This window comes from Natrix helvetica, assembly GCF_964273705.1.
Source record: "Natrix helvetica genome assembly, chromosome: 3".
Classification (NCBI taxonomy): Eukaryota; Metazoa; Chordata; class Lepidosauria; order Squamata; family Natricidae; genus Natrix; species Natrix helvetica.
In genome coordinates, this window is record NC_138549.1 from 127,649,572 (window position 1) to 127,665,474 (window position 15,903).

Sequence of the window (15,903 nt, forward strand, 5' to 3'; positions counted from 1 at the left end):
TATCCAATTCTTGTGGGCCAATGGGATTCAGCATTTCATACTTCTTTAAAAACTGAAAGTGATTCAATGTATATCATTGCATATATTCTCTTGCATGTATTATATGAACTATGAATATTGAAGCTAGCACAAACAGGAACTTCATGTGTGTATGTACATTGATATGAACAAGTGATTTAGAATTAAATTTCGTCTCCCAGATATGATATGAACATCTTTTAGGTTATATTTTGAAGTTAATTATATAGTTTTATCCATTGGCTCTTTTTTTTCTTTTTCTTTCCCATGCTTCACCTGTTCTTCTTATTAGGCACTCATGTAATGGAGGGCTCTGGTCGAATGGTGGTGACTGCTGTGGGTGTCAACTCACAGACTGGAATAATTTTTACTCTTTTGGGTGCTGGAGAAGGGGAAGAGGAAAAAAAGGTCAAGAAAGGTAAGATTCATAAGCCATTCTTTATGTTGGTAGCATGAGGTTTCTTAGTGACATTGGAAGTTTTTGAGTTTTATAAGGAAAAAAAAACCTGAAGGTTTAAACATCTTATTGTAAACTCAACATGTAATCAGTACTGTGCATGCCAGAGATTAGAGGGTCAATGATCATGCTGACAGATCACTAGTAGCTCAGTATTGCCAAGAAATGGAGACAATGGAAGATTGCTATCTAAAAGTTGGTTTTGGAAAAAATGTGCAGGTTTTTGTTTACTGAGTCATCATCTTCATCAAGCACAGATGGATTTTGGAAAAGGCAAGTGGGCCTGAAATAAACAGTTGTGGTGCCAATGTGTATAGGGTGTTTGACAACATGCACTTTTCCAAAATATCCCATTATATTGCCTCCCCCGAATCCTTTCTTTTTAATATCGGGTCTGCTTTCTATGACAAGCATATTCAATTGACATAAGGTTGTTTGCTTCTCTGCTACCGTTTAAGGACACCTTTTTTGTTTGTATTGGTTTTGAGGTACTGCTACAAATCTTAGAAGAAAAATCCTGCTGATACATCTTTTACGTTGATACTTTTTTGTCTACCTACAAATAGACACTTGGCAGAAACAGGTTTGCTCATAACAGATAGCAAGGATGAGTATCCGTGGCCCTTCAAGTGTAACTTGCTCACTATACACCATAGGTTTCTCATCCCAGAATAGAATTATTAAGACCATAGCTAAGATCAATTGATTATGTAACCATGATCATATTATAGCTCTGCACATCAAGTTACTTGGGGTCAAATGGTGGTGTAGAGAACTCTTGCTTTTGAGTCCTGCTTGGATGGACTTCTCTGAAGTTTCTGGTAACATGTTTTTGATGGTGCCTATATCTTTAGTGGAACTTTATTTAAAATAAAGTGGATGTATCAGGAGAATGATAAAATTCCTTCTCCAAAAGATTGTACACTCAAAAGATAAGTACACATTTCTCTAGGTCATTGTTTAAATCGGGTCTCTTGAAAAATTTACTTCAGAAGACATATTTTGTGGGGACAGTCTATTATTTTCTCCCTCAACCTAACATTGATTTTGGCCAGTGCGGAGTGGTTTCCTTAGTCCATGTGACTATATTTTTACTAAAAGAGGAATCATTATTGCACCCGCTACTTAATGCAAACTTATTCATACTTGGAACAATCCCCTTAAATATGTCGTTCATATTTCCATATTGTGAAATAAGCTCATGCTGAGCAACGATGACTGGAGAATGGTAAATATGATCAGTGTGTTTATTACAAAATAGTTAATCTGAACCCAAACAATTTTAACAGCCTGTACTGGAGTATTTGGCCTCTATTAATTCACAAAGCATTGTGCACAGTAGCTTATCCAAATAAGGCTTTGAAGCTTTTGCGCTTTCAACCGAAGACAAAGAAAGCAGAACCTTGGTATGTGGTTTATGAAAGCAGAGACCTGCTTGCTAGTCTGATTTGCTCATAGCATAAGAGGCATCTGAGTTTGAATTCCATCTTGGGCAGCCAAGGGATAAGCAAAAATGACCTGCTGATAGATTCTCCAACATCACCCCACTGAAACAGTGTTAAAAGGACAGGACTTAATGAAGCTAATATTGAGAAGAATGGTGGTGCACTTTTGCCAGTAGCCAGATGAGGTCATTCTGTCTACCCCTGTAATCATAAGTTTTTATTTTAATACACAAATGAGAGAAATGGAAAATATTTGGGCTGTAACTTCTCTTTTATCTTTTCCTTTTGGGGTGGGGGTGGGTGGGGATTCACAGCTGCCATCCAAGATGACTCTAACCCAGACCTCAGCAGAAATAGGGGTGATATGTTCTCCTTGAGGCCAAAGAATAAATCTGCAGGTAGAACATTCTAGGCATTAATAATAAATGAGTATTTTCTTGAAGTCCCCTGCCTTTCCTTTTGATATGGATTGAAATAGAGAATTCACCATGACAGCAACAGGGAGCATGAGGTTCAAGGGAATAGATCCCTATCTTTCTATTCCCCTATTCCACATGGCTCCACAAAGCTCACTCCTAACAGATTCTGCGAACTATATGAATATATGTTATACTGTTAAGCTTAGTGTGATAGGAAAAAAAACATGTAGTCCCCACACCGTTGAAAAGGTTTAACTTAGTGGAGTTCAGTGTAGAACTGATCCTTAATATTTAGTGCTGATAGCTCAGTCATAATATATTCTGTCACTTTGAACAGCAAATATTCAATTGATTCAAATTGTTGTTCCTATACTTGCTTGTTTTCAGTAGAATGAGCACAAGAATTGAAAAGAGGGGATTCATAATGGCAATTAGTTGGAGAAACATTGAACTTCTCTGGGCCTTTTGCATTTGTCAGTCCAGATGGCAGTTCGGTCAAGTTGTAGTTTACCTCTCCCTATCTGGCAACCTCCCCATAAGAGCACTGAGTTCCCACATAAAGGTGCCCTCACCGTCAGGGACATCAGAGTCAAGAATCATGCGCTCAGTGCTCCACCCTTTCTCTCTTTGTCTAAACAGGTAAAAAAACCGGAGCCCCTGAAAATCGCAACAAAGGTAACCAGCCTCTCCATCCTTTGAACCAGCACCACACTAACTACTGAGCATTCCTCCTTCCTTCTTCCCATGAGTCTGTGCTCTTTGTCGCTACGGCGGGAATCTCGCCTTGTTGTTCTGGAAGAGAGTGTCATGATTACCACAATGCTAACCACCCACCACACTTTTTTCTGTCCGTTGTATAGCCCTCCTTGCTTGGGAGAATTCCATATCTAGGACTACACAATCTTCATCTAGTTGAGTGCTGACTTTTAGAGCTGGTGCTATGAGGTGTATGCCTCGTATCTGCATACGTACCTCACACACTATAAGAATTAGGCCACTATACTACGGTTTTAAAACAAAACACAAAAGAAGTCAAGCTTTATGGAAATATCTTAGTTAAATATGCATGAAGGACTATTTGATATGAAGGGAATTCCTATATAATTGGGATAATTACTTACTTTCCAAGATGACGTTGATTGGTTTTTCTATCTCCAGTCCCAAACCTGATCTTTCTTTAAAAAAAAAAAACAAAGTATCCAAACACTTGTGGTGGGTCCAGCATATGTGCTCATTGCATTCTGTTCTTCTCATGGGCTTTTGAATCAAAGTGAGTGTTTATTTTCTGATATGTATCACCCCCTGTTCTTTCCAGGCTATGGTGAAGAAGCCCATTTCTGTACCTGTCTGTTCTCCTTCTTGCACTTTGCCTTTCTCTTTTTCTTCCTTTTCTCCACAGTTTTGAGTTTTCCCTCCTTCTGACCTTGAAATCTTGGATTATTTTGGCATTGATTATCCTCTTCCTTGCCCTTTCCCATCATGTCCATAAATCCTAACTGTGCAAATCAGTTATTAAGTAGTCCTGCCCACATTTTTCTGACCCCACATGATTTTGGGAATTGATGGCATTTTGCCTTTCTTTATTGATGAGAAATTTATATTGCAGTCTGCATAAAATAATTCCCAGTGCATACAAAAACCCAAATGAGCAATAAATAATTAAAAGAAGTGCATAACATAAAAACCTACATCATTTGATTTTAGTTTTTTAAAGCTCTTATTAATTCTGGGATTTGGGGATTGAATCTCTGATTTTAGTAAGTAAATAAATTGCTGCAGTTATGCTGATATGCACCAGTTGAGGATCTGCCAACTGTATTTTTAGAGATTCCAAATATATTAAGAATGGAGTCACGGGGCTTAGAAGAGATGCGTGAAGGGGAGGTTGAATGGACTAACTGATTCATTTCTCATTGACTGACCCAGTCCTAACCTCTTTATAATTAACCTTCCTCTCCTCTTACTACTCCCCACTCTCAAGATATGACACCTACAGTAGTTTTAAAATATATGGCATGAAGAATCTGATCAGAGAATAATCCTTACAGCTTTTGGAATTCATTTCTAGAATATACCTTTGAAATCACAATTTTGACAAAGAATTTTTCGTACGTATTTACTTTAGTTTTTTTTTTTAAATAAAAGACCTCCGTCTCCCTCTATTAAGAGTGGAGAAATTTGGATAGCTTATATGCTTCTTTTGCATTAATATCTCAAACCATAAACCACCACAAAGCCTGAACAGATGCTCTTTTTCCCTTTCTCATCTATGTAGGCAGATGTGCTAAATGTAGCTTAGTTGGTTATGGTTGCCTTTCAAATCAACAACAGTGTCTTTGTTCAATAAAAAAAAATCCTAGGTTTAGCCATGCCATCAGAATTTTGAACATTGTAGCTGCTCGCAGATTAGGTTTTTCACTTTTACTACCTCAGTGAAAGGAAAACTGACAAATACATATTGCAGAAATGCTAATAGAGGAGATGCCTTGCATAGGGACTTGAGGCACTCAGGAAGCCAATCCCCAAAACCTTATCAAGGCTGTCTTTCCTTCCAGGTATAGGCAAGTTAACTGTTGAAACATATTTAATTAAGGGGGGATTTTCACAAGCTGTTTCAGTCACCAGTTCCATAGGAATGTGGAGCAGAACTACCTGATTTTCTAGGTTTCCAAATTACCAAGTTTCCGTGAGTGCTGTTGGGGTTCCCATGTGCTGGGATTCTTTCTCTCTTACTCTCTGCCATTTTTCTTGTTCTTTCTGTGGCATCTGAAGTGTTTTTATGACTGTTCTTCTCACTCACTGCATGTTTTTTCATCCTGGATTCAGCCAAAACTCAGGATGGAGTGGCCCTGGAGATCCAACCACTGAAAAGCCAAGAAGGGGTGGAAAATGAGGAGAAAGAGAAGAAAAAGGTGAAGATTCCAAAGAAAGAGAAGTCAGTGTTGCAGGGAAAGCTCACCCGCTTGGCAGTTCAGATTGGAAAAGCAGGTGAGTACATCAAATGGCTTAGCGATTGTCTATTAAGACTAGATTCAGATGATATGATATTATTTGTATGGTGTGGGGTACTATGATGTTGTATGGTGTAGTGTATGGTATGGAGTGGGGTAGAGGATGGGGTGGGGTGGTAAGATTCTAGAAAGCCAGAAATTAATGAATCAGCAGATTTGCAATCTGAGTTCAAATACTACAGGGCGTAGGTTCTGCACAGTTTTTCAGTATTGTTCCAATCCAGTACTTCTCTAGTGTATTTTTTACTGTATATGAATCAGACTCAGCTTTAGTTCATGTGGCATCACTCTCCAGGGCTCCTGATGGAAATATTTTCCAGTTTTGTTGCCTTCTCAGGTAACATATCAAGCTTAGAATATCTATATGAATGGCATGAACTTTGGTAAAGTATGTACACGAAACTGATATTTCCAATGATATCTGGAAGCGTACAGGTTTCCTGTTTTAATGAAATAGCCTTAGCCCAGAACTGCTGCCTTACTTCCAGTTATATCCCTAATGCAGTCAATACTGTAATCTGTTGGAAATAGCCCTTTGTCACAATTGTTTTCTCTTCCTCCTCCTCAGGATTGATTATGTCAGCAATCACAGTTATTATTTTGGTGCTATATTTTGTGATCGACACTTTTGGGATTCAAGGAAGATCATGGATGGCTGAATGTACTCCCATTTATATCCAGTACTTTGTCAAGTTCTTCATTATTGGTGTCACTGTGCTAGTAGTAGCTGTTCCCGAAGGCTTGCCCCTGGCTGTCACTATTTCTTTGGCCTATTCTGTGAAGGTGAGAATAGGAGCTCCACAGGAAATTCTAAGGCTTTTGGATCTAGACATGAAAGGAAGGTTGGATGGGCTGGGATGCACTGTTAAATTACCGTACTTGGTTTTTACTGTGAAAAGGCTAGGATTGGATGTGGGACAAGAGACACAAAATGCAATGGAATACATTTGTGTTCATTTGTAAATTTATTCTGCCCCGTTTCTTCATTGAGATGCATTTTTTTAAAATAAGTAAATGTGCATCTTTCTGAGCAGATGGCAACACCAGTCTGTGATACCTTGTTTGAAAATTAAGCAGGTTGGGCTTGTCTAGAATAAGAACCTGGCCAATGTCTTAATCATTAAATAATGAAGGAGAAGTCAGTGTTGCAGGGAAAGCTCACCCGCTTGGCAGTTCAGATTGGAAAAGCAGGTGAGTACATCAGATGGCTTAGCGATTGTAGTTGCGTCATCAGTAGATAAACTCAACTTGATAGTGGATTTATATTTTTACTTACTGTATTTTTCGGAGTATAAGATCCACCTTTTACCCAAAAAAGAGGACGAAAATCTGGGTGCGTCTTATACACTGTATACAGCATTTTTGGCCTCCCGAAGCCCCAACCTGTGCATCCCATTTTTCGCAAAAATGGATGCGCAAAGGGTTTGGGAGGCCTGTAGAATACTCCTGGGGGCTGGAGAGGGCAAAAACTAATGAAAAGGGGCTTGTTTTTAAAAAGAATGGGGTTGGTTTTGCCCTCCCAAGCCCCCAGGAGCACTCTGCAGGCCTTCCAAACTCTCTGCACGCCTCTTTTTTTTTTTTTTTTGCAAAAATGGGCCCATTTTCATGAAAAATAGGCGTTTTTTGCTAGTTTTTGCCCTCCCCAGCCCCCCTATGTGTCACGTTTTTGCTCTCACCGGCCCTCAGTAGCACTCTGCAGGCCTTCCAAACTCTCTGCATGACCCATTTTTCACAAAAAAATATTTAGTTCAAATGTTATATCTGCTTCTTTCACTCATTGGCTCACCTGCCTTTTCTAGATTTAGAGACAAGAGTTAGAGACAGAGATTTGTATCCGTATATTCTTCTGTTTGTTAATTTTACCATGGTATACAATAGGGGATGGAAAATTTCTAGGTGCATTGTTGAAAGTTGTGTCTATAGGTTTGTTGTTCTGTTTTTTTTTTAAAAAAATCTCCCATTTTATTAATTCCTTTTCTGATCTGTACATCTTCATGCTAATTTGATTACCAATCTTCTCTGTGCCACTGAGTAGTTTGACTCTGTTTCAGTAATTTTTTTTTCATGTTTTGCTAACATAGAAAATGATGAAAGATAACAACCTGGTTCGGCATCTGGATGCTTGTGAGACAATGGGAAATGCCACCGCTATTTGCTCAGATAAGACTGGGACCCTCACCATGAACCGTATGACTGTGGTACAAGCTTATGTGGGAGACACCCACTACCGACAGATTCCTGACTCAGACGCTATTCTCCCCAAGGTCCTGGATCTTATTGTCAATGGTGTTTCAATAAATTCAGCCTATACCTCTAAAATCTTGGTAAGTTCCAGTTTATTTGGGGGTTAACACTTAATATGTTTTATCCAGTCTGGGGTAAACAATCGTGGTTATGTTTCATCTAGTTACGCATGCTTACTAAAAACTTTGGATGCTGGCCTTGGAGCCCTTGAAAAAGCCTTTTTTTAATATGACAGAAGAGGAAAATTAATAATGCTTAGGAAATATTGAGACCCAGTTTGCTGTAGTGGTCACGTTACTAGCCTAGAAGCAGGAGAGAGTGAGTTCTAGACCTACTTTACAGATGAAAACCGGCTGGTGCTTCAGACTGTGCATGGGTGCATTTGTTGCTCATGCATGATCTCTGGAAAAGACTTATTAAAGTGCAAGTAAATGTAATGTTCTTACCCATGTGGCTCTTCCCTCTTACATATATCAGTATACACCCTAAAATCAGCAGCCATCTTGTTAACTTACTGTTGGTTTTTAAAATGTAATTTAACATCATTTTTTTTCTCTTTGAAAGTTTATTTCTTAGTGTTTAATACCTGCCACAAATTCTGTTGCATTTTTGTTATTTTCTAATAAAACTGTTTGGAGTTGGATGTAAACAATGTGGGGTGTTAAATGCCTCTTTTGTTTAAAAAGGCATTCAGGGAAGTTTCTGTTTTATTAGGATTGTGATAAGAGTGAGGGGGGGATTTAGCTTCCCCCTTGCTTTAATATTGAGAAGAAACGGTCTTCTGAATCAGATTTTTATATTGGAATTGATGTTAAGGCTGATATAACATAACCATGTAATTCATTTGACTTTGGAGAGGTGTCCTTTTTTTTAGCATGGTGATTGATTTAGAATCATAGCATCCTAGAGTTGAAAAGGAACAGTGCTCTATTCAATGTAGGAATTCAAGAATCCATGACTATTGGCTTCTTCTTCAATTTACCTTGCCAGATTCTCTATGCTTCATACATTGTTACTCTATTTCTTAAGTTGATGTACTTTGAAATGTGAACTAGCATCTTTAATATCCTAATTACTCATGCTCCAGTTAAAAAGAAAACATTAATAAATAATTAATGATCATAAACACCTTTCAATATTCATGGGAAAAATCAAGAATGGGGGGATAGTGAAAGAGCTTAAATTCTATTTTCTGGGTCTTCACACCTGCCCGAGGAGTGCTAGTGGAAGAAACCCATGGCATTCATGTCCTTTTGTAGGTTCCAGTTGGAATCTGGTTACCTGCTAAGTAGAGTTCTAAACCAACAAGCTTGCTTACATTAATTATCTTAATCAGATATTTTGACTAAGCTCTATCTCATCACAACATAAAACTGCTCACTGAAGTTTTAATCTTTCTGTGAGAGATTAAATAATTGTGACTGATCCAATACGTTACTATATTTCTCTTGTTATATGTGGTTTGGGATTTTAGCCACCAGAGAAAGAAGGAGGACTCCCACGTCAAGTTGGAAACAAGACAGAGTGTGGACTTCTGGGCTTTGTTCTGGACTTGAAGCAGGATTATCAAGCTGTCCGTAGTGAAGTGCCTGAAGAAAAGCTCTATAAGGTCTACACCTTCAATTCTTCCCGGAAATCTATGAGTACAGTGCTAAAAAACCAGGATGGGAGTTTTCGCATGTACAGCAAAGGAGCCTCTGAGATCATCCTACGCAAGTAATTTTCCTCTTGATGCTGGTATTATTCATGCTTATTGGCATGAATTATTTTTAATAAGAAGCATCCATGAGATGGGTACAGTAGTAGAGCAGTACTTTTGCTAAATGGGAAAATTGACAAAATTTATGAATATTTAGTATGAAAAATGTGAAAGAATCTATGGTAATATGCACAGAAAGAAAAAACCTATTAGATTTTCTATTTTATTTTTAGTTAGAATTCTATTAGCATATCTTCCCTCTTGTGTGTTTCTAGTTCTCTACAAAAGGTTTAATAGGCTTAATTCAGACTCTTCACCTGATTCCTTCAGATGTTTCACTCAGGAAAACTTTCAACTAAATAAATTGAGAAATGTTTGAAACAACAAATAACTGATGAAACGTCTTTAATTGGATTTATCATTGTGTTAACCTTTTGTAATTATAGACTACAGATTGAAAGAGGGTTGCACAATTCTCTTCCATTTCTAAATCTTAAAAATATTTTAAAAATCTTCAGTCATTATGAGTAGAATGTAAGATGCAGCCATATATTTGACCTCCATTTGAGATATCTTGGAGTCAACCCTTTGCATCTGCCAGGATTGTCTCCCCAAATTTGTCAAGTGAATGAGATATTGAATTAACATTAAAAGAGTTGTTTTTAAAGCTTTCCCAGGATAGCCAGCATGAACTCTGGGATATTCCAATGCTTTTTCCCAACTCATTGATGAGGATAAATCAAAGTCTTTCCTTCCAGTATAAATTAGCAGCTGAGAAGTTTTATTTAAACTTACAGATTTGTAGGTGTGTGGGTACAGTTAGCAGTTCAAGGGTTAAATCCCTTGTATTTCAATATGCACACATTTCCACACATTCTGTTTCTGTAGAAATCCATTTTGATCACCCTTCTTGAGCCTCCATTTTTAAAGAATTCACACAATTAATAATTACCTGAAAATTAATGTGTCTAATATATTCCTTAAGACGCACATCCTGTTGATAGGTTATATACAAATAACGTAAGCTTTTATTTGTAAAGTATGAACATAATTTTTGAAATACGTGCTTAATCCTTTTGTTTTAACACAGGTGCACAAAAGTTTTGGACAAAAATGGGGAAATTCGATTATTTAAAGGGAAAGACCGGGATGAGATGGTGAAAAAAGTGATTGAACCAATGGCTTGTCAGGGGCTGCGCACTATTTGTCTGGCTTACCGGGATTTCCCTGCTGGTGTTGAACCTGACTGGGATGCTGAAAATGAGATTTTGTCTGACCTTACTTGCATCACTGTTGTTGGCATTGAGGATCCTGTTCGTCCAGAGGTACCAGGATAAACTTCTTTCCTGCGTGCACACAATACATTGAATATTAAGTTAGCTTTCCCAACTTGGCATCCTCCAGTTGGCTAGAAATTATAGGAATTGAAGTCTACCAAACACAGATGGTATAAAATGGCGATGTTGTTCTAGTTATAATTTTATTTTATGCATGTTCATTCTTTTTTCCTTTCTGCTGTTTCCAGTTTTCTTTCCTTGCTGACTGCTCACCCCTGTTTTGCTCCCTTAGGTGATACAATACAATACAATACAATAGCAGAGTTGAAAGGGACCTTGGAGGTCTTCTAGTCCAACCCCCTACTTAGGCAGGAAACCCTATTCCATTTCAGACAAATGGCTATCCAACATCTTCTTAAAGACTTCCAGTGTTGGGGCATTCACAACTCCTGGAGGCAAGCTGTTCCACTGATTAATTGTTCTAACTGTCAGGAAATTTATCCTCAGTTCTAAGTTGCTTCTCTCCTTGATTAGTTTCCACCCATTGTTTCTTGTTCTACCCTCAGGTGCCTTGGAGAATAGTTTGACTCCCTCTTCTTTATGGCAACCCCTGAGATATTGGAACACTGCTATCATGTCTCCCCTAGTCCTTCTTTCTCTTAAACTAAACATACCCAGTTCCTGCAACCATTCTTCATATGTTTTAGTCTCCAGTCCCCTAATCATCTTTGTTGCTCTTCTCTGCACTCTTTCTAGAGTCTCCACATCTTTTCTACATCATGGTGACCAAAACTGAATGCAGTATTCCAAGTGTGGCCTTACCAAGGCATTATAAAGTAGTATTAACACTTCACGTTAACTTAATTCTATCCCTTTGTTTATGTAGCCTAGAACTATGTTGGCTTTTTTGGAAGCTGCTGCACACTGCTGGCTCATATTTAAATGGTTGTCCACTAGGATTCCAAGACCCCTCTCACAGTTACTACTATTGAGGAAGGTACCACTTATACTGTACCTGTGCAGTACAGTATAAGTGGTTTTTCTTGCCTAAATGTAGAACCTTACTCTTTTCACCACTGAATTTCATTTTGTTAGATAGTGCCCAATGTTCAAGTTTGTCAAGATCCTTCTGTATCTTAAGCCTGTCTTCTGGAGTGTTGGCTATTCCTGCCAGCTTGGTGTCATCTGCAAATTTGATGAGTTCCCCATGTATTCCCTCATCCAAATCATTGATGAAGATGTTGAAGAGTACTGGGCCTAAAACAGAGCCTTGGGGTACTCCACCGCATATGATTAAGGCATTGTACCTGTTATCTTATTTTTTTCCAGTCCCTTCTCTTTGACTTGCTCTACTTTTTTTTATTATTGTCTTTCACCTTTTATTTTCCTGCAAGTTACTCTTTTAAGCTTTATTTTGTTTTTTCATTGCTTTGGATTTACATTTTTATGCAACTCTGGTTTTTTTCCCCTTGAGCTACCTGATCTTTTTGGTTGTTCCCTATTCCTATTCATGTATCAATGAATGCCTTTAGAGGATGTTCCACACCCTTTCCATCTCTACTTTCTGCTCATTTTCCACCAGCAGTTAAAGATCGTGCCACTCAGTTACAGAGACTTTGTGTTCATTAATAACATCCTTGTGTTATCAGTAATGGTGCTGCTTGTGGGAAGAGGCCTGTGAGTTTAATAGCAGAATTACAGTTCTGTTCTAGTTGTGCTCTTCCATACCTACCTAGATAGTGGAAAGGTCCAACGTTTTCTTTCATAGATTTGCAGGAACAAAGACTAATCTACTCTAATCTACTATTTTGCAATTGTTATAGGTATCGAAATTGTCAGGAAAAGATGTGCAGATGTCTAAAAAAGGAAAAAAGATAACTGCTTCTTTAAAAATTATGCATTCTGTGTTTTAGAGAACACCAGATATATCTGCCCTAAAAATGGCGACTATAATTTACAAATTCCTCTTTAAAGCAGCCAAATATATTCTAGGAAGAAATTATGGTTACTGAGGAAAATTGATTATCTTTTTTTACTTCATCTTTCCCAGGCTCTGTTTTCTATCACAATTTGCTATAGGGGTGACAAGCAGACAACTGACGTAACACAATAAACCCTCCTATGACTACTACTTGATTGCATTTCAGAACTGCCCCCCTGTGCGCTGCTCCCATAATTAGATGCTGAAGTATCTGGGATTGCAAATGGCTTCACAGATGCCTTGCGTGCACTAGTCTGGAGGCGGTGATTCAATTTGCAGATTTCTTAATGATGTTTCTCTTCTCAGTCAGTCCCAGCTTTACTATCACTCTGTATGGTTTGATCTGTATGAATTAACATAAGGAGTGATGATCTGATGCAGTCAAGAGGTAGAAATTAATCTGTTTCTATATACCATCCCATAACAGGAGAGAGGTAAAATGGTCCCCTAACAGGGTCGCGGTGGCTTGGTGGCTAAGACGCTGAACAGGTCAATCAGAAAGGTCAGCAGTTTGGCAGTTCGATTCCCTAGCGCCGCATAACGGAGTGAGCTCCCGTTACTTGCCCCAGCTTCTGCCAACCTAGCAGTTTGAAAGCATGTAAAAATGCAAGTAGAAAAATAGGAACCACCTTTGGTGGAAAGGTAACAGTGTTCTGTGCGCCTTCAGCATTTAGTCATGCCGGCCACATGACCATGGATAGGTCTTCGGACAGCGCTGGCTCTTTGGCTTTGAAACAGAGATGAGCATCGCCCCCTAGAGTTGGGAATGACTAGCAACCTTACCTTTTAACAGCATTGTATCTTTGAAGAAAGGCAAGAAGTTGTATATATCCCTATAGGCAAGAAGGATGTCTGCTCTAGAAATCATTTAGCACAAATATTTTGCCTGGCTATTTATGTTGAGAATCCACAATCCAGCATGCATATTTCATTGCACTGAAATACATGTGCGTTGCCCAGGTGTCACAGAATTATTAGTTATGGCAGGGCAGAGTAGTGGGCAGGAGAACAGGTCCATTAGGAAAAATGTAAAGCAATTTAATGCTTGAGCATTTTCTATTATTACATCTATATAGTGCCATTCAAAATAATCTGCAACTAGCAGATTATCATGTTTGTAGTTCCTACTGTAATTCTTCTCACTTCTTAATGGAAAATATTTGACCTTTCATTGCTAGGTGCAAAGTCCCTGCAAATCACAAAATAGTTTACACTGTCTTTAAACAATTATAGACTTGATTTCTTTTCACAAATTGTTATGAGATTTACATTAGGACTCTCAGTAAATACAGAATATTTTCCTTTTTAAAAGCAAGAAATGTCTGGCCATTGTGTCATGTTTGCATTATCATATTAACTACTTTAAGAATCCAGTGGAGCTCATTTAAAATTAGTAAGAGGTAATGGCTGCCCCCAAAGAATTCCATGAGGGGCAACTAGAACCTGGCTGTCCCTGGTTCTTGTTAAACACTTGACCAGCTAATTTACGCCATTGTGGTTTAATGACATAATTGTTCAGGTAAGTGGAATTGATAATCAAGTATTGTAGAGTAGGGTGCTCTTACTTGGTATGTCAGCCTCTGAACTCTCCTTTCTCCACATCTGATTTTCAATTTCTCCTCACCAGACGTTAGTGCTCTTTTAATTGTTCTCCTAAATGTTTTGTGTTTCTGCAAACCCAGATAGTCCTTTTTTAACCATGTTGGTTGTCCTTTCTTGTAAACAGATAACGATCCCATGGCTCCATGATTGAAGAATACATTTATCATTACAATATAAGTTATTAGAGCCGTGGTGGTGCAGTGGTTAGAATGCAGTACTGCAGGCTACTTTTGCTGACTGCCAGCTACCAGCAGTTCGGCAGCGAATGTCACCGGCTCAAGGTTGACTCAGCCTTCCACCCTTCCGAGGTCGGTAAAATGAGGACCCAGTTTTTTGGGGGCAATATGCTGACTCTGTAAACCACTTAGAGAGGGCTGTAAAGCACTGTGAAGCGGTATACAAGTCTAAGTGCTATTGCTATTACAGTTTTCTCTCATTATTTCTTATTTCAGACTCATGGTTTTTTGCCTGCTTCATGGTCCCTTGTTTATAGGTTCGGGGGGGGGGGGGGTTTGAGAATTTTTTTTATTTTTTTATTTTAACATACATATAATATAATCCAAAGCATACCTATACATCTTAACAAACATTTTTTGAGTATTCAATAGTATATCAATTCTTTTTGCCATTAAGCCTCTTCAATTTTTATTTGCTCTTCTGCTTTCCATACACCATATTATAGTCTATTTAATCTTTAGCTCTCCTTCTCTTCTCCTCCCTACTTTCTTTTTCCCACTACCCTCTCTCCCTTCTCTACTTTCCCTTGCTCTCTCCCTCTCCTTTCCTCTCTTTCCATATCTTTCCTCTCTTATGTCTCCTTTCTTCCTCTTTCCCTCTCTTTATCTCCCTTCCATTCTCTATTTTACGTGATGTATTTCCACCTTTTAGCAAACCCCATTTAATATCAATAGAATTGATAATTATATTCCCAACGAAAGAAGCAGGGAAAAAGTATTTTCCATATTGCTAGTTTTTCTTTTAACAGTACACCTTTATTCGAATTCCAATTGTTTCCTCTCTCCGCACCTCCCCCCCATAACAACCTCTTTTTTGGATGCAATGCAAGATGGATTCAAACTTCCCGTTATCTTCATCATGCTGTTACATATTTTTACATCATTGAGCGCTCCTATTTTGTTTCATCTTGTAATTTTGACTATACATTATTAGATGTATTTATACATTTTTCCTCCATTTTCCCCCTCTTCTGATAACTTTTCCAACTAATATTTTTCTTATTTGTAACCCACATAATCATTTCATCTTCCATTATTGATACGTATCAGCTGGCCTACTATCTTTATTCATCTTAGTTAATTTACCTTTAATTCTTTTTTGCTTATAATCCTTTCTATATCATACACACATATTACATTTCAGTGTTACAGTTAATTAAAGTTCACAATAGTATATGCTTTGCAAATGTTCTCCAACTTCCCCCCCTTCTCATCTACCAATTTATTATTTTCCCTTCCATTTTTTTTAAATCTTAAATCCCAATCTCTGAACTTTCGTCATAACCTCTTCAAGATTTCCTTTTGTCTCCTCAGCCTATTTTCCCTTTTTCTTTTCTTATTATATTTTCCCCCATCATGCTGCCTGTCTGTTCCATTCTTTTCTTTCTTTTTCCCTTTTTTGCTTTTTTATTGGGACACGTTCTTCCCTCTTCTTTATGTCCCTATTAAGTCCAATGAGATCCTTTATCTGCTTATTAGTTCTCTCATTCTTTCTTGCTTTTTCTATCATTGGG

At 38.0% G+C, this 15,903-nt stretch overlaps 1 protein-coding gene across 8 annotated transcripts in view; it reads left to right on the plus strand.

The window, feature by feature from the left end:
- ATP2B4 (ATPase plasma membrane Ca2+ transporting 4) overlaps positions 1-15,903 on the plus strand; it is a 180,175-nt gene that overhangs the window by 126,234 nt on the left and 38,038 nt on the right. For all 8 annotated transcript variants that reach the window (XM_081948026.1, XM_081948030.1, XM_081948023.1 and 5 more), the window contains exons 6-12: positions 311-436; positions 2,979-3,014; positions 5,166-5,327; positions 5,919-6,133; positions 7,432-7,674; positions 9,069-9,310; positions 10,384-10,618. In XM_081948026.1, the coding sequence (XP_081804152.1) occupies positions 311-436; positions 2,979-3,014; positions 5,166-5,327; positions 5,919-6,133; positions 7,432-7,674; positions 9,069-9,310; positions 10,384-10,618 (1,259 nt within the window). The remainder of the gene's footprint in view (positions 1-310; positions 437-2,978; positions 3,015-5,165; positions 5,328-5,918; positions 6,134-7,431; positions 7,675-9,068; positions 9,311-10,383; positions 10,619-15,903) is intronic.